This window comes from Hippocampus bargibanti, linkage group LG12, assembly GCF_051943395.1.
Source record: "Hippocampus bargibanti isolate YZ-2025 linkage group LG12, ASM5194339v1, whole genome shotgun sequence".
In the NCBI taxonomy this organism is placed as follows: domain Eukaryota; kingdom Metazoa; phylum Chordata; class Actinopteri; order Syngnathiformes; family Syngnathidae; genus Hippocampus; species Hippocampus bargibanti.
The window spans coordinates 23,269,510-23,289,609 of record NC_142745.1 but is presented as its reverse complement, the minus strand read 5'-3'; the positions used below and the strand labels follow the sequence as shown (position 1 = coordinate 23,289,609).

The 20,100-nt window shown below is 45.2% G+C and overlaps 1 protein-coding gene across 3 annotated transcripts in view; it reads right to left on the bottom strand.

Annotated features, from left to right (window-relative positions):
• Positions 1-8,205, bottom strand: part of LOC148890927 (acidic mammalian chitinase-like) — a 13,592-nt gene extending 5,387 nt beyond the window's left edge. Inside the window, exons 1-3 of one of the 3 annotated variants that reach the window (XM_089010658.1) lie at positions 8,187-8,205; positions 95-143; positions 1-4 (exon numbers count right to left, since the gene is read on the bottom strand). The exon at positions 1-4 is cut by the window's left edge and continues 23 nt beyond it. In XM_089010658.1, the coding sequence (XP_088866784.1) occupies positions 1-4; positions 95-119 (29 nt within the window). In that variant the 5' untranslated portion in view covers positions 120-143; positions 8,187-8,205. Of the gene's footprint in view, positions 5-94; positions 144-5,739; positions 5,796-7,515; positions 7,535-8,186 lie in introns of those variants that run through there. The other 2 variants (XM_089010657.1, XM_089010656.1) reach the window with 2 other exon arrangements.
• Positions 8,206-20,100: the final 11,895 nt, after the last annotated feature.

Below are 20,100 nucleotides of genomic sequence, written 5' to 3'. Positions count from 1 at the left end.
AGCCCTGAAGAAGCAAAAAAAATGGATACATGATACATAAGCTTGGTAGTAATGTATTAAAGCATCAATACGGTGATTCGTGTTGAGTATTTACCGGTGAGAATGGTGAACTTTGTCATCTTGACCCAAAAGATACAAATTCACTGGTAACGACAAACAGGAAATCATATTACATATTTTTATTTTCTTTTTTGTTCAGCGCTGTTGTTAAAGGCAACCGACACCTCCAGACAAAATGCGTCCATAATTTGTAAAATGACTTCAAATAACTTGTACTGAGCGCATTTGACAAAGATTCCACGGCATATGGCAATATTTTACGTTTTAAGACTTGCGCTGAATATTCAGGAAGTCTTGTTTTCGAGTTGATGACGATGCCCTAAGTGACATCACGGAGGGAACACCCATGACCGAGAAAGCGACACACAATGCATTTTGGGTACTTTTTTTGTAAAATCCTACTGGACCCTCCGCACCCTGCCCACCACCTTTTCCAGCTACTCCCCTCAGGCAGGCGCTACCGATCCATGCGCACCAAATCCAGCAGACATTTAAACAGCTTCTTCCCCCAAGCCTTTGACTCTTTGAACAGTAGCCCATGAGTCGTCACCTTACCGTGGTGGAGGGGTTTGTGTGTCCCAATGATCCTAGGAGCTAGGTTGTCTGGGGCTTTACGCCCCTGCTAGGGTCACCCATGGCAAACAGGTCCTGGGTGAGGGACCAGACAAAGTATAACTCAGAAGACCCCGTATGAAGAGAAAGAAAAATGGATCTGGTTTTCCCTTGCCCGGACGCGAGTCACCGGGGCCCCTCTCTGGATCCAGGCCTGGAGATGGGGCTCGTTGGCGAGCGCCTGGTAGCCGGGCTACACCCATGGCTCAGCCCGAAGAGGAAACGTGGGTCCCCCTTCTCAAGGGCCCACCACCCATGGGGGGGGGGGGGCAGAGGGGTCGGGTGCATTGTGAGCTGGGCAGCAGCCAAAGGCGGGCACCCTGGCGGTCCGACCCTCGACTGCAGAAGCTAGCTCTTGGGACGTGGAATGTCACCTCTCTTACAGGGAGGAGCCTGAGCCTGTGCACGAGGTCGAAAAGTTCCGACTAGACATAGTTGGGCTTGCCTCCACACACAGCTTGGTTTCCGGTACCAGCCCTCTCGAAAGCGGTTGGATTCTCTTCCACTCCGGAGTTGCCCACGGTGAGAGGCGTAGAGCAGGTGTCGGCATACTTATTGCCCCCCGACTCGCCGCCTGTACGTTGGGATTCACCCCGGTAGACGAAAGGGTTGCTTCCCTCCGCCTTCGGGTGGGGGGACGGGTTCTGACTGTTGTCTGTGCATATGCACGAAACAGCAGTTCAGTGTACCCATCCTTTTTGGAGACCTTAGGGGGTGTGCTGGAGAGCGCTCCCCCTGGGGACTCTCTTGTTCTGCTTGGCGATTTCAATGCTCATGTGGGCAATGACAGTGAGACCTGGAGGGGCGTGATTGGGAGGAACGGCCCCCCAATCAGAACAGGAGTGGTGTTTTGTTATTGGACTTCTGTGCTCGACACGGATTGTCTATAACAAACACTTTATTCAAACATAAGGGTGTCCATATGTGCACGTGGCACCAGGACATCCTTGGTCGCAGTTCGCTGATTGACTTTATAGTTGTATCATCGGATTTGCGGCCTCATGTTTTGGACACTCGAGTGAAGAGAGGGGCGGAGCTGTCAACTGATCAACAACCTGGTGGTGAGTAGGCTCCGTTGGTGGGGGAAGATGCCAGTCCGACCTGGAAGACCCAAACGTGTTGTGAGGGTTTGTTGGGAACGTCTGGCTGAATCCCCTGTCAGAAGGAGTTTCAACTCCCACCTCCGGCAGAACTATACACATGTCCCGGGGGAGGTGGGGGACATTGAATCCGAATGGACCATGTTCCGTACCTACCTTGCTGAAGGCGGCAAATCAGAGTTGTGGCCGTAAGGTTGTTGGTGCCTGTTGTGGCGGCAACCCCCGTACTCGCTGGTGGACACCAGTAGTACGGGATGCCGTAAAGCTGAAGAAGGGGTCCTATCGGGCCTATATAGCCTGTGGGACTCCTGAGACAGCTGACAGGTATCGATTAGCCAAGCGGAATGCAGCCTCTGTGGTCGCCGAGGCAAAAACACGGGCATGGGAAGAGTTCGGTGAGGCCATGGAAGCCGACTTCCGGACCACTTCGAGGAAATTCTGGTCCACCATCCGGCGTCTCAGGAGGGGAAAGCAGTGCACCACTATCACTGTGTACAGTGAGAGTGGGGCGCTGCTGACCTCGACTCAAGACGTCGTGAACCGGTGGGCAGAGTATTTCGAAGAGCTCCTCAACTCCACCAACACGCCTTCCTTGGAGGAAGCAGTGTCTGGGGACTCCAAGGTGGGCTCTCCGATCCTTGTGACTGAAGTCGCCGAGGTGGTTAAAAAGCTCCTCGGTGGCAAGGCCCCGGGGGTGGATGAGATCCGACCGGAGTTCCTAAAGGCTCTGGATGTTGTGGGGCTGTCCTGGCTGACACGCCTCTGCAACATTGCGTGGTCATCGGGGAGAGTGCCTCTGGATTGGCAGCCCGGGGTGGTGGTCCCCCTTTTTAAAAAGGGGGACCGGAGGGTGTGTTCCAACTACAGAGGGATCACACCAGCCTCCCTGGAAAGGTCTATTCAGGGGTCCTAGAGGGGCGGGTCCGTCGGAAAGTCGAGCCTCAGATTGAGGAGGAACAGTGTGGTTTTCGTCCCGGCCGCGGAACAGTGGACCAGCTCTACACCCTTAGCAGGGTCCTCGAGCTGCATGGGAATTCGCCCAACCAGTCTACATGTGCTTTGTGGATTTGGAGAAAGCGTTTGACCGTGTCCCTCGTGGAGTTCTGTGGGGGGTGCTTCGGGAATATGGGGTACAGGAGCGCCTGATACAGGCCGATCGGTCCCTATACGACCGATGTCAGAGTCTGGTTCGCATTACCGGCAATAAGTCGGAATCGTTTCCAGTGAGGGTTGGGCTCCGCCAAGGCTGCCCTTTGTCACCAATTCTGTTCATAACCTTTATGGACAGGATTTCTAGGCGCAGCCAAAGCGTTGAAGGTTTCCGTTTTGGTGGCCTCAGTATAGCATCTCTGCTTTTTGCAGATGATGTGGTACTGTTGGGGCCTTCAAGTGGAGCTCTCCAACTCTCGCTTGAGCGTTTCGCAGCCGAATGCGAAGCGGTTGGGATGAGAATCAGCACCTCCAAATCTGAGACAATGGTTCTCAGTCGGAAAAGGGTGGAGTGCCCTCTCCGGTTCGGGGAGGAGATTTTGCCTCAAGTGGAGGAGTTTAAGTATCTGGGTGTCTTGTTCACGAATGAGGGTGTAAGGGAGCGAGAGGTCGACAGGCGGATCGGTGCGGCGTCTGCGGTGATGCGGACTTTGTACCGATCTGTCGTGGTGAAGAAGGAGCTGAGCCACAGGGCAAAGCTCTCAATCTACCGGTCGATCTACGTCCCAACCCTCATCTATGGTCATGAGCTATGGGTTGTGTCCGAAAGAACGAGATCCCGGATGCAAGCGGACGAAATGAGCTTTCTCCGTAGGGTGTCCGGGCTCTCCCTTAGAGATAAGGTGAGAAGCTTGGTCATCCGGGAGGCACTCAAAGTCAAGCCGCTTCTCCTCCACATCGAAAGGAGCCAGATGAGGTGGCTCGGGCATCTGATTAGGATGCCCCCGGGACGCCTTCCTCGTGAGGTGTTCCGAGCATGCCCCACTGGCAGGAGACCCCGGGGACGACCCAGAACACGCTGGAGGGACTATGTCTCCCAGCTAGCATGGGAAGGCCTCAGGATCCGCCAGGACGAGCTAGAAGAAGTGGCTGGGGAGAGGGAAGTCTGGGCTTCCCTACTGAAGCTGCTGCCCCCGCGACCCAACCCCGGATAAGCGGCAGAAGATGGATGGATGGATGGACAGTAGCCCAAATTGAACTGTTTAGTGCCAATTTTTTGATGATGATACTAGTGCAGCGTGTTCTACGGGAAACAAATTCCTTGTGTGTTCTACATACTTGGCAATAAAGATGATTCTGATTCTGATTTGTTTAAATGGGGTAGTCCTGTAACATTGGTGCAGCATTACATTTGCCTTCCAATTCAGTGGGCGTGGGCACGGGATCAGTATAGTAACCCAGGTACGTCAAGACAAGTGCCAACGTCACTGCTTTTGACAAACTCTTTAGACAAATCAGCCCATTTCCAACGGAGCTTGTGCGCCATCTTGTGCATTTTACGGGCACTACATTGGAATCCAGACGGCTCGAATTGATACGGAAGGACTTATTTAATCAATTGCAAACATTTATGCTTTCATCTTTCCTCTTCAGAACTAATTGAATTATATTCATAACTGGATGAGAAAGCATCTTCTCCGAATCTGAACTCTCTGAAGCCATTGTTTTGATTCTGGAGCAAGGCAGTTTGTGAAGGAGTATCCTGGCGTGACATCACAAACAAGGGGCGGGACTTTCTGAATCTGCCCAGTTCCGAACTCATTTTGTATCAGTTTTGGGACACTTTTAGTTATTTTTATTGTTATTTTGCATTTGACTAAAAATTTCAGCCTGCATGTTTTGGCTATTTTAGATGCTATAAAACGTCTCCAAGTCTCCTTATCTACCTTTCTCCCACTCGATACACCAAGTACTTTCCAACCTGTTTCTCTGATTATGTTCGCTGTAGTTTGCCAGTCATCTGGAAGGACCTCTTGCCCACCCAGTGCTTGTCTTACCTCCTTCCTAAATGTTATGCAACGCTCTTCCTTTTTCAACTTCCACCATTTTTGTCCTCACTTCAGCCTTTGGTTTCTTCATCTTCCTCACTGCCAGCGTCATCCGACACACCACCAACCTATGCTGCCTGGCTACACTCTCACCAACCACTACTTTGCAGTCACTGATTTCCTTTAGATGGCGCTGTTGACCCAAAATGTAGTCTACCTGTGTACTTCTTCCTCCACTCTTATAGGTCACCCTATGTTCCTGTCTCTTCTGAAAGAAAGTATTCACAAAAGCCATTTCCATTTTCTTAGCAAAATCAACCACCATCTGTCCTTCAGCGTTCCTTATCTGGAGTCCAAACCTACCCATCACCACCTTATTATTACATATTATTATTATTATTATTATTATTATTATTATTATTATTATTATTATTATTATTATTATTATTATTAAAAATTTACATTTGCAAACATCCCCCACCAAAAATAAATAAAAAACTAAAAACATATTTCGCCTGCACAGACTGTATTTTGTGAGTTTTTTTCCAAGAATGTTGGTCATTAATTAGCATTTTATGACTAGCTCTCTCCCCATTGCAAATTTCCCCATTGAGGGACGAATAAAGGTTTTCTGATTCTGATCTATTAGCTACCGAGCTAGCTTTCTATCTATTTGAGTTACTCTGGAGTTGAGTGAACGCTGGCACCTGTGGCCGCCGCTGCTCACCCACAGCAAAACTGTGACTGTGACTTTAAAGTGACATTGACAGTTTTGAAAGGCGCTTAGAAATGAAATGTATTATTAATATTATTATTCTAAAAAGTTTTACATTTGCAAACATCCCCCACCAAATAATAATAATAATAATAATTATTATTATTATTATTATTATTATTATTATTATTATTATTATTATTATTATTATTATTAGCATTTCTCAATGTCAATGAAAAAAATAGGCGTGATGAAAACCCCTTTGCAAGCTTACCTTGGGTCAGGAGAAGAACCTAAAGTTCATGATTTAGAAGCTGTACTTATATACGTACAGTGGAGGTGGCTATCATTTGTTTCAAATCATCAAAGGCGGGTCATATAGAATGTTGTGAGGCTTAATAACATGACACCTACCGAGTTGGACACACAATCTTGATCTTTCTTCCTACATGGTTCGAGATCAATGGTCAAACTTGTGTTTTACTCAGACAAACGTTGACATTTATGACGGGTCAAGAGGACATGACAGCATTTCATACCTGTCAACCTGTACGTTTTTGCCATACAAAGTACGTTTATTACGCATTTTAAGATGTGTACGATGTACAAGAAAATCTGTACAGAAAAACGCAAATTTGCTAATTATGGGTACCATGCGGTATACACCGACTCTCACGAAACGGCAAATCAATCAAGTCAAACGAGTTCTCCGCGGTAGCCTCTATCTCGGTAAGGTTTTTTTTCCTGTTGCAAACGAAGCGAGCGGTTTGATGCTACTGTGCGGTTGCGTCTGCCGCCTGGGGATTTCCCATTGCATCATTCCGATCACAAAGCGAAAGCAGAGCAGCAGGCCTACATTACAACACAGTTTTGAATATTCTTTGGATACAATCATCAAGTGACAATGGCCGAACCTGAATTAATACGCCGTAAGTTAAATGGAAGAAGCAAGCGTCACAAAGAGTGGGAGAAAATGTCAGGACGATACGAGGGATTGATACGAGCTTGGAAGAAAGGTGTGGAATATTCGTATTGTGTTGCTTGCAAAAAACACGTGAAAGTAGCTGCCTCCGCTTTCTATCATTTAAAGACGCATTTTGATACCAAGAGCCACGGCAAAAACGTAGAAGTCTGGAAAACATATCGATCATCATTTATTAAGAATATGTACAGAATGATATAACGAAACACATGTACAATATAACATGTTAAACTGCATAAATAAACATGTTTGAAAAAAAAATAATGGTGTAAGATTATTTTGTTTTTTGTACGGGAAAATACAACAGTTTTTAAGGGCATGGAGCCGTGGAGGTTGACAGGTATGTCATTTGAGGGCAAATAGTATGAGCATAAAAAAACGCTTATTATTTAAGATGTTATGGAATCTGACAAATTCACGACTATTCATTTTTTCCTTGTTCTTGTTCAATTAAATGCAGATGAAATGTTATTTTAGTTTGTACTACTGCATTTCGCCACATACAATTTGGCACCATATAGCATCACAAGAAGTCAGGTGCAATTAAAATAAATAAATACAGTAAAAAAACAAAAATGCAATTTTAGAGTTGATACTTGAACTGCTGAATAAAGTTGAAAAGCTGAAGGGATTTTGTCATTGTTGTTCGAATTCCAGGACCCACAGAATATTCAGTTTTAGGACTACATAAACATTAAATTTGCCGTGAGAAACCTTACATTCTCTTCTTTCAGCTAATAATAATAATAATAATCATAATAATAATAATAATAATTGATTTATAAGCGCCTTTCAAAACTCTCAAGTTCACTTTACAGTCACAGGATCAGTTTTTCTGTGAATGAGCAGCAGCAGCCACACGTCCCAGCGTTCACTCATCTCGGAATAACATAAATAAATAGAAAGCTAGCGAGCTAATATATAGCATCAAGACTCAGGCTCAAAGTCCTCATCGCCACATTTGCGTAAATATTGTCTTTAAAATAAATACACAGACACATAAATACATTTAAAAAATACATCAATAAATAGATACATAAATACATATACAAGTAACGTCCGACTTACAACCAGCTCAACTTACGACCACCCGTACTTATGACCACAACCTCCAGACCATATTTAACAACAGCTGAAGCTGGAACAAAGCGCTAACATGGATAAAAGGGGAAATCTGCCCCCTGTGGAAGAGAAAAACATTGCCAAAGGTCCGGTAGCGCTTTATCGGCACCCAAACAAGAAAAAAACGACACCCGAACAAATTCAAGAATGGCGCTCTACGTCATATTTTCAATTCCCGAATACATTTGGGAATGGTGCCTTGCTTCAAAGTACTTTGACAGTGAGTGACAAGCTTCCACCCTCCAGTTCAAAGTCAGGTTGCTATGGAATGAGCCATATCAATTGTGTTGCTATTAAACGCCATTCGTAGAGTCTGAACGAACGTCATTCCACCAATGATAACCGATTGGAACATAAAGCAATTATTAACCCTGGTTGAGATAGCATTGTTATGTAAGCTAATTTTTGTCATCCCTGTGGCATTTTATGTCCTGTATATATATATATATATATATATATATATATATATATATATATATATATATATATATATATATATATATATATATATATATATATATATATATATATACAAATGTATATATGTATAATAGATGTGACATGGTATTATAATTAAAGAAATAAACTGTAGTGTATAATCAAGTCGTTTTATTTACCTTTGTGATGGTCGTTGATGGCTTGATGGAATGGAGTGGAGTTCATGCGCATTACACTTGATGAGGAACGTAGCCTTCTTCTTTCACCATCTTGAGGAATAATCCCTTGTTGGTGCTTTCTCTGCGATCATTTTATCTAGTACCTCATCAATTGTGTTCTCTTTAGCTGGGTTGATTGCTCTTTGCATCAAGTGTACAGATGGCTTGTGCGGGTTATTTGTGGAGCCTGATTGATATGAATTTTAACCATGCAGTCTATACTCTGCCTGTTGGGGTAATTCGCCATACAAACATCTCTAAACATCGCTCACTAATCTTTGTTTACATTTTGGACTTCCTGATACGTCATATCCTGCCTTCCTTTACATGATGTGGCATTTACATTACGTCACATCCGTTCGCGTCACACACGGCGCGTCGTATAAAATGGTCTCCCTTCTAGTTAGTCTCTCTCTTCGCCATGCTCTCTCCTTAAACCGACACCGCGATGCCTCCGCGCTCTCCAAGATTAAATCAACTTTCTGTTCTATACCTGGCTCCCTGATGATCCATCCTCTTCCATCAACACCCGTCGAAGCAATGAACCAAGGGCGAACGATCAAAATAACCTAACACTGCCTTTGAACTGTATGCCTGTCTCTTTCATGTTTAAACCACCTCCCCTCACTGCTGCGTTCTTGACCAATCATGTGGCTTTAACCTACAACGGGAGGCTCATTGTGAGAGCTCCGTGTGTATCCCGAAAAATGGTTTGTATGCCAAGGTAAAATTTTCATAAATTTAACGTTTGTAACGTGAAAAGTTCGTAAACCAAGGGGTTCGTAAACCGAGGTATCACTGTCCTGTATAGTTGTTTTAGGATGTTTATTTGCTCGAATTAATTTGCAGATGCCATTCTTCAGGCATCTGTTCACCATCTAAGATCTTGTTGAATAACCCAGTCAGGCACACCACCGTCACTCTCCAAGACACGTCCATACCTCGATTGGTAAATCATCAGGCCCGAGTGCCTTTCCCGCCTGCATCCTCTTAAGCGCCCTCCTCACTTCATCCTTGCTAATGCTTGCTACTTCTTGGTCCACAACATTCACGTCTTCTACTCTTTGTTCCTTCTCATTTTCCTCATTCATCAATTCTTCAAAGTACTCTTTCCATCTTGCCATTACACTACTGGCGCCTGTTAATATTGCCATCTCTATCCTTAATTACACGAACCTGCTGCAGGTCCTTCCCATCTTTGTCTCTCTGTCTCGCCAGCCTGTAAAGATCAGTCTCACTTTCCTTGCTGTCCAGCCGAGCATACAAGTCATTATAGGCCTCTTGTTTGGCCTTTGCCACCTTTACTTTAACCGTGCGCTGCATCTCCTTGTACTGCTGTCTACTCTCGTGCGTCCTCTCAGTGTCCCGCTTCTTCTTTGCTAACCTCTTTCTCTGTATACACTCCTGCACCTCCCCATTCCACCACCAAGTCTCCTTATCTACCTTTCCTCCATTCAATACACCAAGTACTTTCTGACCCGTGTCTCTGATTATGTTCGCTGTAGTTTGCCAGTCATCTGGAAGGACCTCTTGCCCATTCAGTGCTTGTCTTACCTCCTTCCTAAATGTCATGCAACACTCATCCTTTTTCAACTTCCACCATTTTGTCCTCACTTCAGCCTTTGGTTTCTTCATCTTCCTCACTGCCAGCGTCATCCTACACATCACCAACCTATGCTGTCTGGCTACACTCTCACCAACCACTACTTTGCAGTCACTGATTTCCTTTATATGGCGCCGTTGACACAAAATGTAGTTTATCTGTGTACTTCTGCCTCCACCCTGTCTCTTCTGAAATAAAGTATTCACAATAGCCATTTGCATTTGTTAGCAAAGTCAACCACCATCTGTCCTTCAGCGTTCCTCATCTGGAGTCCAAATCTGCCCATCACCTCATCATCATCTTTGTTTCCTGCGCCAACATGTCCATTGAAGTCTCCACCAATTACAATCCTCTCACTTCTCCGGATGTTCTGTATGACTTCATCAAAGTCCAACCAAAATTTCTCCTTCTCCGTCAGCTCACATTCTACTTGTGGGGCATACCCACAAACAACATTGAACATCACACCTTCAATTTCTAGCTTCAGACTCATCATTCGATACTCTTTTTACTTCTAAGACATTCCTAAAAAACTCCTCTTTTAAGATAACCCCAACTCCATTTCTCTTTCTGTCTTCACCATGATAGAACAACTTAAACCCTGACCCTAAGCTTCTAGCCTTGCTCCCTTTCCACCAGGTCTCCTGGACACACAGTATGTCTACCTTCCTTCTCTGCATCATGTGAACCAGCTCTCGACCTTTACCTGTCATTGTTCCAACATTCAAAGTTCCTACTCTTAGTTCTATACTCTCTGCGTTCCATTTCTCTCTTTTCCTCCGGGCACACCTCCCTCCTCTCCTTCTTCGACCAACAGTAGTCCATTTTCCACTGGCACCCTGAAGGTCAACAGTACCAATGGCGGCTGTTGTTAACCCGGGCCTCGACCGATCCGGTATGGGATTCATAAGTTTGATTCGCATATTTGTTTTGGCAATTTTTTTTACGTCGGATGCCCTTCCTGACACAACCCTCTGTATTTATCCGGGCTTGGGACCGGTACAATAAGACACTGGCTTGTTCCCCCTTGTGGCTACATGCATTACATTACATACATTAGTAGAGATACTAGAGGTGCCAAACATCAGCTGCTGGTTGACAGAACAGTTGCACAAGACTGCAGGTCCCGACATACCAACCTGTGCACAGCCTGGATTGATTACAAGAAAGCATATGACTCAATGCCACACACATGGATCACTGAATTCTTGGAGTTGTATAAGGTCAACAGGACCCTGAGAGCCTTCGTTGCAAACTCGATGAGGATGTGGAAAACCACACTTGAAGCCAATGGCAAGCCACTAACGCAAGTGTCCATCAAATGTGGCATATACCAGGGTGATGCACTCTCCCCACTGCTGTTCTGCATAGGACTGAACCCCCTCAGCCAGATAATCGCCAAGACAGGCTATGGATACCGCCTCACAAATGGAGCTACGATCAGTCACCTCCTCTACATGGATGACATAAAGCTGTATGCCAAGAGCGAAAGGGACATAGACTCCCTGATCCACACAACCAGGATCTACAGCAGTAATATCGGAATGTCATTCGGGCTGGGGAAATGTAGTCGGATGGTGACTAAAAGGGGCAAGGTAGTCCACACTGAAGGGGTCTCACTCCCTGAAGGAACGATAGCAGACATTGAAAACAGCTAGAAGTACCTCGGTATACCACAGGCCAATGGCAACCTCAAACTAGCAACAAGGAAAGCGGCTACGACCAAATACCTCCAGCGGGTGAGGCAAGTCCTCAGAAGGCAGGTCAATGGCAAGAACAAGACCCGGGCAATAAACAGCTATGCCCTGCCAGTGAACAGATACCCTGCAGCAATAATAAGGTGGGCAAAGGAAGAGATTCAGACCACGGATGTTAAGACCCGAAAACTCCTCACCATGCACGGATGGTTCCATCCCAAGTCCAGCACCCTGAGACTGTCCACAAGCCGTAAGGAAGGAGGCCGGGGACTAGTGAGTGTGAGAGCCACTGTCCAGGATGAAACATCCAAGCTCCATGAATACATCAAAGAGAAGGCTCCAACGGATGATGTACTCAGAGAATGTCTCAGACAATGGGGAGCAGAGGATGAGGTGCTAGAAGAGGGACAATCATGGGAGGAAAAGCCCCTACACGGGAAGTACCACCGAACCACAGCAGAAGTGGCTGATCTCAAGAGTCCTATCAGTGGCTAGAGAGGGCTGGCCTAAAGGACAGCACAGAGGCACTCATCCTGGCTGCCCAAGAGCAGGCCCTGAACACCAGAGCCATAGAGGCAGGGATATACCACACCAGACAAGACCCAAGGTGTAGGTTGTGCAAAGAGGCACCTGAGACAGTCCAACACGTAACTGCAGGGTGTAAGATGCTGGCAGGGAAAGCCTACATGGAGCGCCATAACCAGGTGGCTGGCATAGTCTACCGAAACATCTGTGCGGAGTATGGACTGGAAACCCCAAGGTAAAAATGGGAAACACCTCCCAAGGTGGTGGAGAATGACCGAGCAAAAATCCTGTGGGACTTCCAGATACAGACTGACAAGATGGTAATGGCCAACCAACCAGATATCGTGGTCATAGATAAAGGGGAAAGGAAAGCCGTCGTCGTGGACGTAGCGGTCCCGAGTGATGGGAACATCAGAAAGAAGGAACATGAGAAAATCGAGAAATACCAAGGGCTCAGAGAGGAGCTGGAGAGAGCCTGGAAGGTAAAGGTGACAGTCGTGCCTGTGGTGGTCGGAGCACTTGGGGCAGTGACCCCCAAACTCGACGAGTGGTTGCAACAGATCCCGGGAACAACATCGGATATCTCGGTCCAGAAAAGCGCAGTGCTGGGAACAGCACGGATACTGCGCAGAACCCTCAAGCTTCCTGGCCTCTGGTAGAGGACCCGAGCTGAAATGGGGACAGACACCACCCATGGTGGGTGAGACGAGGATTTTTTATTTTTTTTTTATGTGTGTGTGTGTGGGAAGTCGTTCGAGGGGGTCGGTGCCGCCACTCTCGTTGCTTCGTCCGGCGCTTCTCGTTGGGCCCTCTGCTGGCTAGGGAAGGCCGTCTGCTTGGTTGGAGCTTCCTCCACCCCCGTTGGCCTGGGGGTGAATTGGGGCACCCGCACTGTCAGAGATACAAAAGCCGAGTGCACAAAACAAGTCCAAGCCCAAGAGGTTGGCGCCGTGACGGGACACTTGGAAAGTGAAAGCAGGGAGAGTCCTTGAGCCATAGCGCACCGTGAAGGTGGCAGTGCCCACCATACCAATCTTAGTTTGGCCATAGCCAAACAAGTCCTCAGCGTTGGCCTCGATCGGGAGATGAGGAAATAGCAGTCGAACTGTGGACACGTTCAACAGTGACCTGGAGGCTGCCGTGTCGAGCAGGAGTGGTAAGCTCACTCCATCCAGTTCCACTGTGCACCACTTGAATGGCTTGGCGCGCGAGCCCACGCAGTGGATGGTGGTTCGCCTCGGCTGGTCTGGCGAGCGGGATATGTTTGTCGACGTAGGGGCGGAGCGGCACATCCTGGAGAAGTGATTCATCTTCCCGCAGCGTTGGCATCGTTGTCCGGTGGCCTTGCAAGCGGGCGCGCGTGTGGCGTGCGAGGCAGACCCACAGTTGGCACAAGGTCTGCGTGTGTTGGCCCGTTGATGTCTGACGACATTTATCTCGGTACAGTCGTAGGTGAAGGTGGGAGCAGAGCGGCACATCCTTGCGAAATGATTCATCTTCCCGCAGCGTTGGCATCGTTGTCCGGTGGCTCTGCAAGTGGGCGCACGTGTGGGGTGCGAGGCTGACCCACAGTTGGCACAAGGCGTGCATGCATCGGCCCCTTGACGTCTGGCCACATTTATCTCGGCACCGTCGTATGTAGAGGTGGAGTCGTAGGTGGCGGTGGCTTCTGGGAGTGGCAAGGTTGGAGAAACAATCTGTGCTAATGCGGGAGAGTGTGAAGGTGTGGGTGGGTTCACAAGCCGAGCCGTTAGTTGTGCTGCGTTCTCCAATTGGAACGCCATCTCCACAGCCTTCGATAGTGGGAGGTCGTCAGGGGACAATAACAGTTTCTCCCGTAGTTTGGGATCAATCGTGTGCTCGGCGAGTGGATCCCTAATCATTTCCTCCTCCAAGCGGCCGAATTTACAGAGGCCCGCTAAACACCGCAAGTCGGCAACGTAGTGGTGTACCGACTCGCCTGTTCGTTGCCGTCGTTGACGGAAGGCAATCCGCCGGACAATCACGCCCTGAGGTGGGGCGAAATGTCGGGCCAATAAAGTGACACAATCCCCGTATTTCTGCGCGGGTCCAAGAGAGCGAAAAATGTGCTGCCCCTCACTACCTAAACTGTGTATTAGCATAGCCGTTCACCGTGCTTCGCTTGCACGTGCTCGTTTAGTCCGGTCGCCGTCAGATATGTCGTGAACGAGTCATATCAGCGGGACCACGGGACTGGTGGCTCACCGGGGAGCGTGAGAAACGAGGGGAGGGGAGCTGTGTAGAAGTCCATCTTCGTCGCCAATGTTGTGTCCGGAGGAATGACGTGTTTATTGTGCCACCATCTTAGTCTACCTGCGGTCGTGACGTCACCGCTGCTTTTCGACCTGTCGCAACATTCTGCAGCAGTGTGACATATGCTACAATATTGTACAATAAAAACGAAATGAAACAATTTGCCTGCAACACAGTATGGCAGAAGGGATGGGTGAAGTCGCATGGGTTTCGTTTTGTGATTAACTGTGCAACAGAAAAGCAATATGAAGCCAATGTGCTTCAAAGTTCCACTCGACAAAACGTGAATTAAATAATGACACAAAAAGTAATCTGGACTCGAAATGAATAAGGGAACTAATTAGATAACACTAGACAGTACAAAAGGGGAAAGACAATAAGATATTGTCATGAAAATGCGCGTTAATCCAGACCATCAGAGAAATGCAACTCACCATAAATCTCGTCCAGATTGTTCTGGAAACTATGGGTGGGACCTGGTGCAACACTGTGCGCCGTTGCGTCATTTCCTTCATAATTTAATAATCTTGTGCACAACTCCGTTACATATATACACAGAATCAGAAATATTTGCAATATATTAAGCAGGATAGAATCTTATGATGATATTAACCGGCCTCTGGAGCTCAGGGACACTTGCACTATGACCAACATCACTAGAGGTGTGGTCTTGGCTGTTGTCATCATTGGAGCTCTCTTTGTGATTTATCTGAAAAACAAACAAAAAAAATATCAAATCAACTGCCAATGAAAGAATGTTTGGTTACAGCATATCTCTTCAGATATTATGTGTCACAATGTGCAGGTGGCTGAAGTCTAGGGATTTGACACTGTAACTGAAGTCGCAGGTTTTTTAAAACAGTGTCGATAAAGTTAAGTTTAACTTCATTTCATTTGTGGCAGACTATAGTTCAGCGAACGTTGCATTCAGTCAAATGTGGTCCTTATACCTTTGTTGACATTTGTGGTTAAGTCTTCTCAGATCTCTCCATCTCGTATCTCATCCAACGACTTTGATCCCGCAAAAACAAAAATTACATTTTGAGATGTTAATCATGTTGTTTCTTTTTATTTATTGATTGTCATTTGTGGCACTTTTGGAAATACTGTTGCATGTTTTTTTTTTTTCCATAACCGCCAATATTGGTTAATGGCTTGATCTGCTCTATTCAATGCAAAGAACTAAATGATCACTCTCCTTATTTCTGACAAGAATTCCAATAAATAGCCTTGAAACATTTTCAAATTCTGAGATTCAATCTGTATACTTTGAACACATGCAAGGATGCATCTGGGAAATTAAAAAAGGGTTGTGCCTGAAAAGGGGGCCAAAGTCTAAAATAGATGGGGCCAGATTTAACTAGATTGCCCAAGTATACAAAACTGATTGGAATAAACCAAAACACATTCATTGGCGCATGATATTTCTAAATTGCAAATTAAAAAAAACATCATTTCTATATTTCTAGTATACAAACAATTTTAATTCAAGTCAAATAATTTATTCATACATAAAATAAACATTCAATCCATTTTCTTAAGTTACTACACAATAAATGATGTGCTATTTTGATATGCTACGGTACAGAGATGACAAAGAGAACAGACTTAGCACAATATTTCTCATTAGTGTCTACTTAAATTTCTTTGCTTGGAAGATTAACAATGTGCTGCAACAGCTCTGAAATAATGTCCCTTATCCGCTAAATTCGAATCGTTAACAGCAGTTTGCTGAAACAAATTGTCACTCTGTTGCTTCTTAAAAAATGAAAATGTGTTTGTGTTTAATATCTTTTCGGGTTTTACTCTTGTTCTCTTGCTCCATAATTCAACCATTTATGTCGATATCGTTCGATGTAAATAGTGCAATACGTCTGTGTAAGCTCTCAGTCGTACAGGAGTGGTCCATCGATGAGAAGGTTTCTTCAGCCGTCATCTGTACAAAAGTGAAGGTTTCGGACGTTTCGCCTCCTATCCAAGAGGCTTCGTCAGCGAACTAAAGTCTGACTGGTCGTATCGGCCCCATTTATATATCCCTAATGTCCAGACCTGGTGGCGCCGGACACAGCTATGATAGGTCCCTACTCTCAGGTTGGGGGGGGGGGGGGGCGGGACCCCCCCCCTGTGGCCCCACTGATTGTTCCTACATTCCTGACTAACGATTGGCCTATTACCCCCACTACCCCCGGTATCACCTCGTCAGCATAACGACCCTCATCAGCATTGCGAAAGTTTCCTAACCTGTTTTGCCTGAGCAGGCTATTGTATGAACGATCCAAATTGAACCTCACCCCACCAAACCGGTTTAATGAAGGATTTTGTTGTTTTATAAGAATCGCCTCTTTTACCCCCCTTTCAAACCATCTATGTTCTTTCGCTAAGATTTTAACCTCATTGTCGTCAAATGAGTGGTTAGTAGCTTTTAGGTGCAAATGTACTGCCGATTGAGGCCCACTAGTATTATCCCTGCGATGTTGATAAAGTCTTTTTTTTTGAGAATTTGTTGAGTCTCCCCAATGTACTGGTCTTTACAATTTTCATTCTTACAATGTATGGAATAAACTACATTACTTTGTTTTTCATTTGGTAGCCTATCTTTTGGATGCACTCATTTTTGCCTTAACGTGTTTATCGGTTTGAAATAAGTAGGAATTTTATGTTGCCAAAGGACTCTTTGTAATTTTTCAGAAACTCCTGCAATGTTCGGTACTGCTACTCCTCTCCTTTTAGAATCTTGAGAATTATTGGTTTCGTTCGCTATTCTTTCTTTCTGACATTTGTTGAATGACCACTGAGGGTACCCACAGTTAGTGAGTGCTCTCCTGATATGTTTTGACTCCTTTTCTCTACCTTCAGTGCTAGTTGGTATTAGTTTAGCCCTATGCTGGAGGGTTCTGATAACTCCTAGTTTATGTTGTAAAGGGTGGTTAGAGTCAAAAAGTAAGTATTGGTCAGTGTGCGTAGCCTTCCTAAAGACTTTTGTTTTTAGCGCTCTGTCCTCTTTTATAATTACTTTACAATCCAAGAAGGCTAGTTGGTTTTCTTGAATGTCCTCACAAGTAAATTTAATGTTGAAGTCTACAGAGTTGAGATGATCTGTGAAGGATTGAATTTCTTGTTTCTTAATTATGACAAAAGTATCGTCCACATATCTAAACCAGTGTCTAGGTTTTGTCCCTGGGAAGGATGTGAGGGCCTGTTTCTCCATCTCTTCCATGTAAAGATTAGCCACTATGGGTGAAACTGGTGAGCCCATAGCACAACCATGGATTTGTTTATAAAATTTTTCCCGAAATTGAAAATACGTAGTATTAAGGCAGATTTCTAATAATTGGCAGATGTGATCCGGTTTCAGTTTGGTTCTTTCATGCGTTAGTCAGGAATGTAGGAACAATCAGTGGGGCCACAGGGGGGGGTCCCGCGCCCCACCCAACCTGAGAGTAGGGACCTATCATAGCTGTGTCCGGCGCCACCAGGTCTGGACATTAGGGATATATAAATGGGGCCCATACGACCAGTCAGACTTTAGTTCGCTGACGAAGCCTCTTGGATAGGAGGCGAAACGTCCGAAACCTTCACTTTTGTACAGATGACGGCTGAAGAAACCTTCTCATCGATTAAATAGTGCAATGTATCATGGGTAAAATGATTATTCGATTATATTATCTCAGCAGTTTCCAGCGAATCACGACGAAAGTTAAAACCTCTCTAGCAAAACGAACAGTTTTCAATTGCTGTTTAACTAAATTTGTTTCTTTAGCTATTTTAAAAGAAGTATGTCATATGAGGCGCAGATCACGTAGCAATATGGGCCAATCATAATAGACGCGCGCCGGTGCTGGCGCGGTGGAGTTACAAAGGCTCCTGGGGCTGTCAAAATGCGTACATGGGGCGGCCCAAATGCATCGCTGCACTTGTGCTTTTGCATTTACAATATAATCGGGGCTGCAGTATTAGCTGTATTTATCAATTTAATTCGATTTTATAAAAATCATCGAGTAATGCTGGCTGCACTGGCCCATGAACCATGGTGAAGGTGGTGACAACAGTCTCGAAAATAGGATTTATGAGACCAATCTATGTCACAGTAGTTTCATCATTATCTGAACGAATTATGCTGGATGCTTCGATGCTAGTGTGCCACGTTGTTGGCATAAGGCCGTGACATTGAATGCTACATGCAACGCACCAGTCGTAGGCCTCGTGTTACTTATACGTATTTTCACATTTTCACTACTGCTACAATGTCTTACTTGCTTAAGGTTGTCCATCGTGTCCGATGAAGACAGTCCTCTCACAGTCCGATGATGACAGGCTCTACTTCTTCTTGTGGGACCATTTCATGTGACTGTATAGCCCAGACATGGGCAAACTACGGCCCGTTATGCTTTTTAATCCGGCCCGCCAAATTTGGCCAAATTATAGTAAAAACAGTGTCTGAAACTCATGACAAAAAGTTAGCAGACAACAGGCCAGATAACTGAAAAGTTGCCTGCCCCCTTTTTCACAACTTGAAACACAATGAGACAACTAATCACATTAAAAAACATTGTCACGAAGTATAAAGTTTTTTAAATCAAGAATGTACCTACTACAAATTCTACCTTGCTTAATTTACGGTAATTGTGCATGGCTGTAGATTTTGCTGCAGTAGTCCATTCTCATTGTGGTGCACAACGCAACGTTTGCATTGCTTCCGACGAGCCACGAAGCCCCTTTCATAAGTCTCACGTACACTTTACAGTCACAGTTTAATGTAAATTTACGTTTTGTAGCGTCACATATGTTCTTAGCTTCTTTTGAATCTGGGCTGAGGTTCTGTGCATCTATTTTGGAAAATGACATGCAAATGCACGACTTTATAACGCTTGCGAAAGTCCGGAAGAAAGAAGCAGGCTTCTGATTGGCTGCCGTGCCGAGTATGCAAATTTCAACTGCAAGTAGCCTATGTCTGTGTGCTCGGCGACCGTACACGTGTACTGTTTGTGCGTGACGGCGAGGGCGTCCGTGGAGAGTTTGTAGAGCGCGCGGTCAGAACAAACCATCCATGATTTGGCGGAATTTAACACAAGTAGGTATTATTGAGCTTGAATATTTCGTTGTGTAATAATATGTTTTGAATGTTGAAAGTGATTCCATTTTTCAATAAATGTTGATTTCTTTAACTTTGCCCCTTCGATGAAAACTTATTAAAAACAGATGCGATCTTGATAAATCACAGTGCATATGTTATTTTAATCTATTTCCATTTCCACCTCCAAGTATCTGCGAAATAGTATGTAAACGCCATATTCCTTGAGACACATTTATTAACTGATCAGGGATATTTTTCACATTTGAAAGACAGTTAATAAATTGGGTTGTAGTGTTCTTACTGTGCTATGAGGTTTGTACACACTGCATTTAAGGACAACCGGCACCTTTTTTTTTTTGTTTCCCACTGAAAAATGTTTTATAGCATCGAAAATACCCAAATCAGGCAGGCTGATGTTTTTAGTTCAATGAAAAACACCAATAAAAATGACTTCAAAATGAATCCAGAAATGGCCAGTTTCATAAGGTCCCACCCCCTTGTTCGTGACGTCACGCCAAGACGTCTTGCCTTGCTCGAGAATCAAAACAATGGCTTCAGATTCGGAGAAGATAGATGCTTTCTTGTTACTCACCCAGTTATGAATATGATTCAAATAGTTCTGAAGAGCAAAGCATAAATGTTTGCAATTGATTAAAGGAGCCGTCAATGACATCAATGTAGCACCCAGAAAATGCAGAAGAT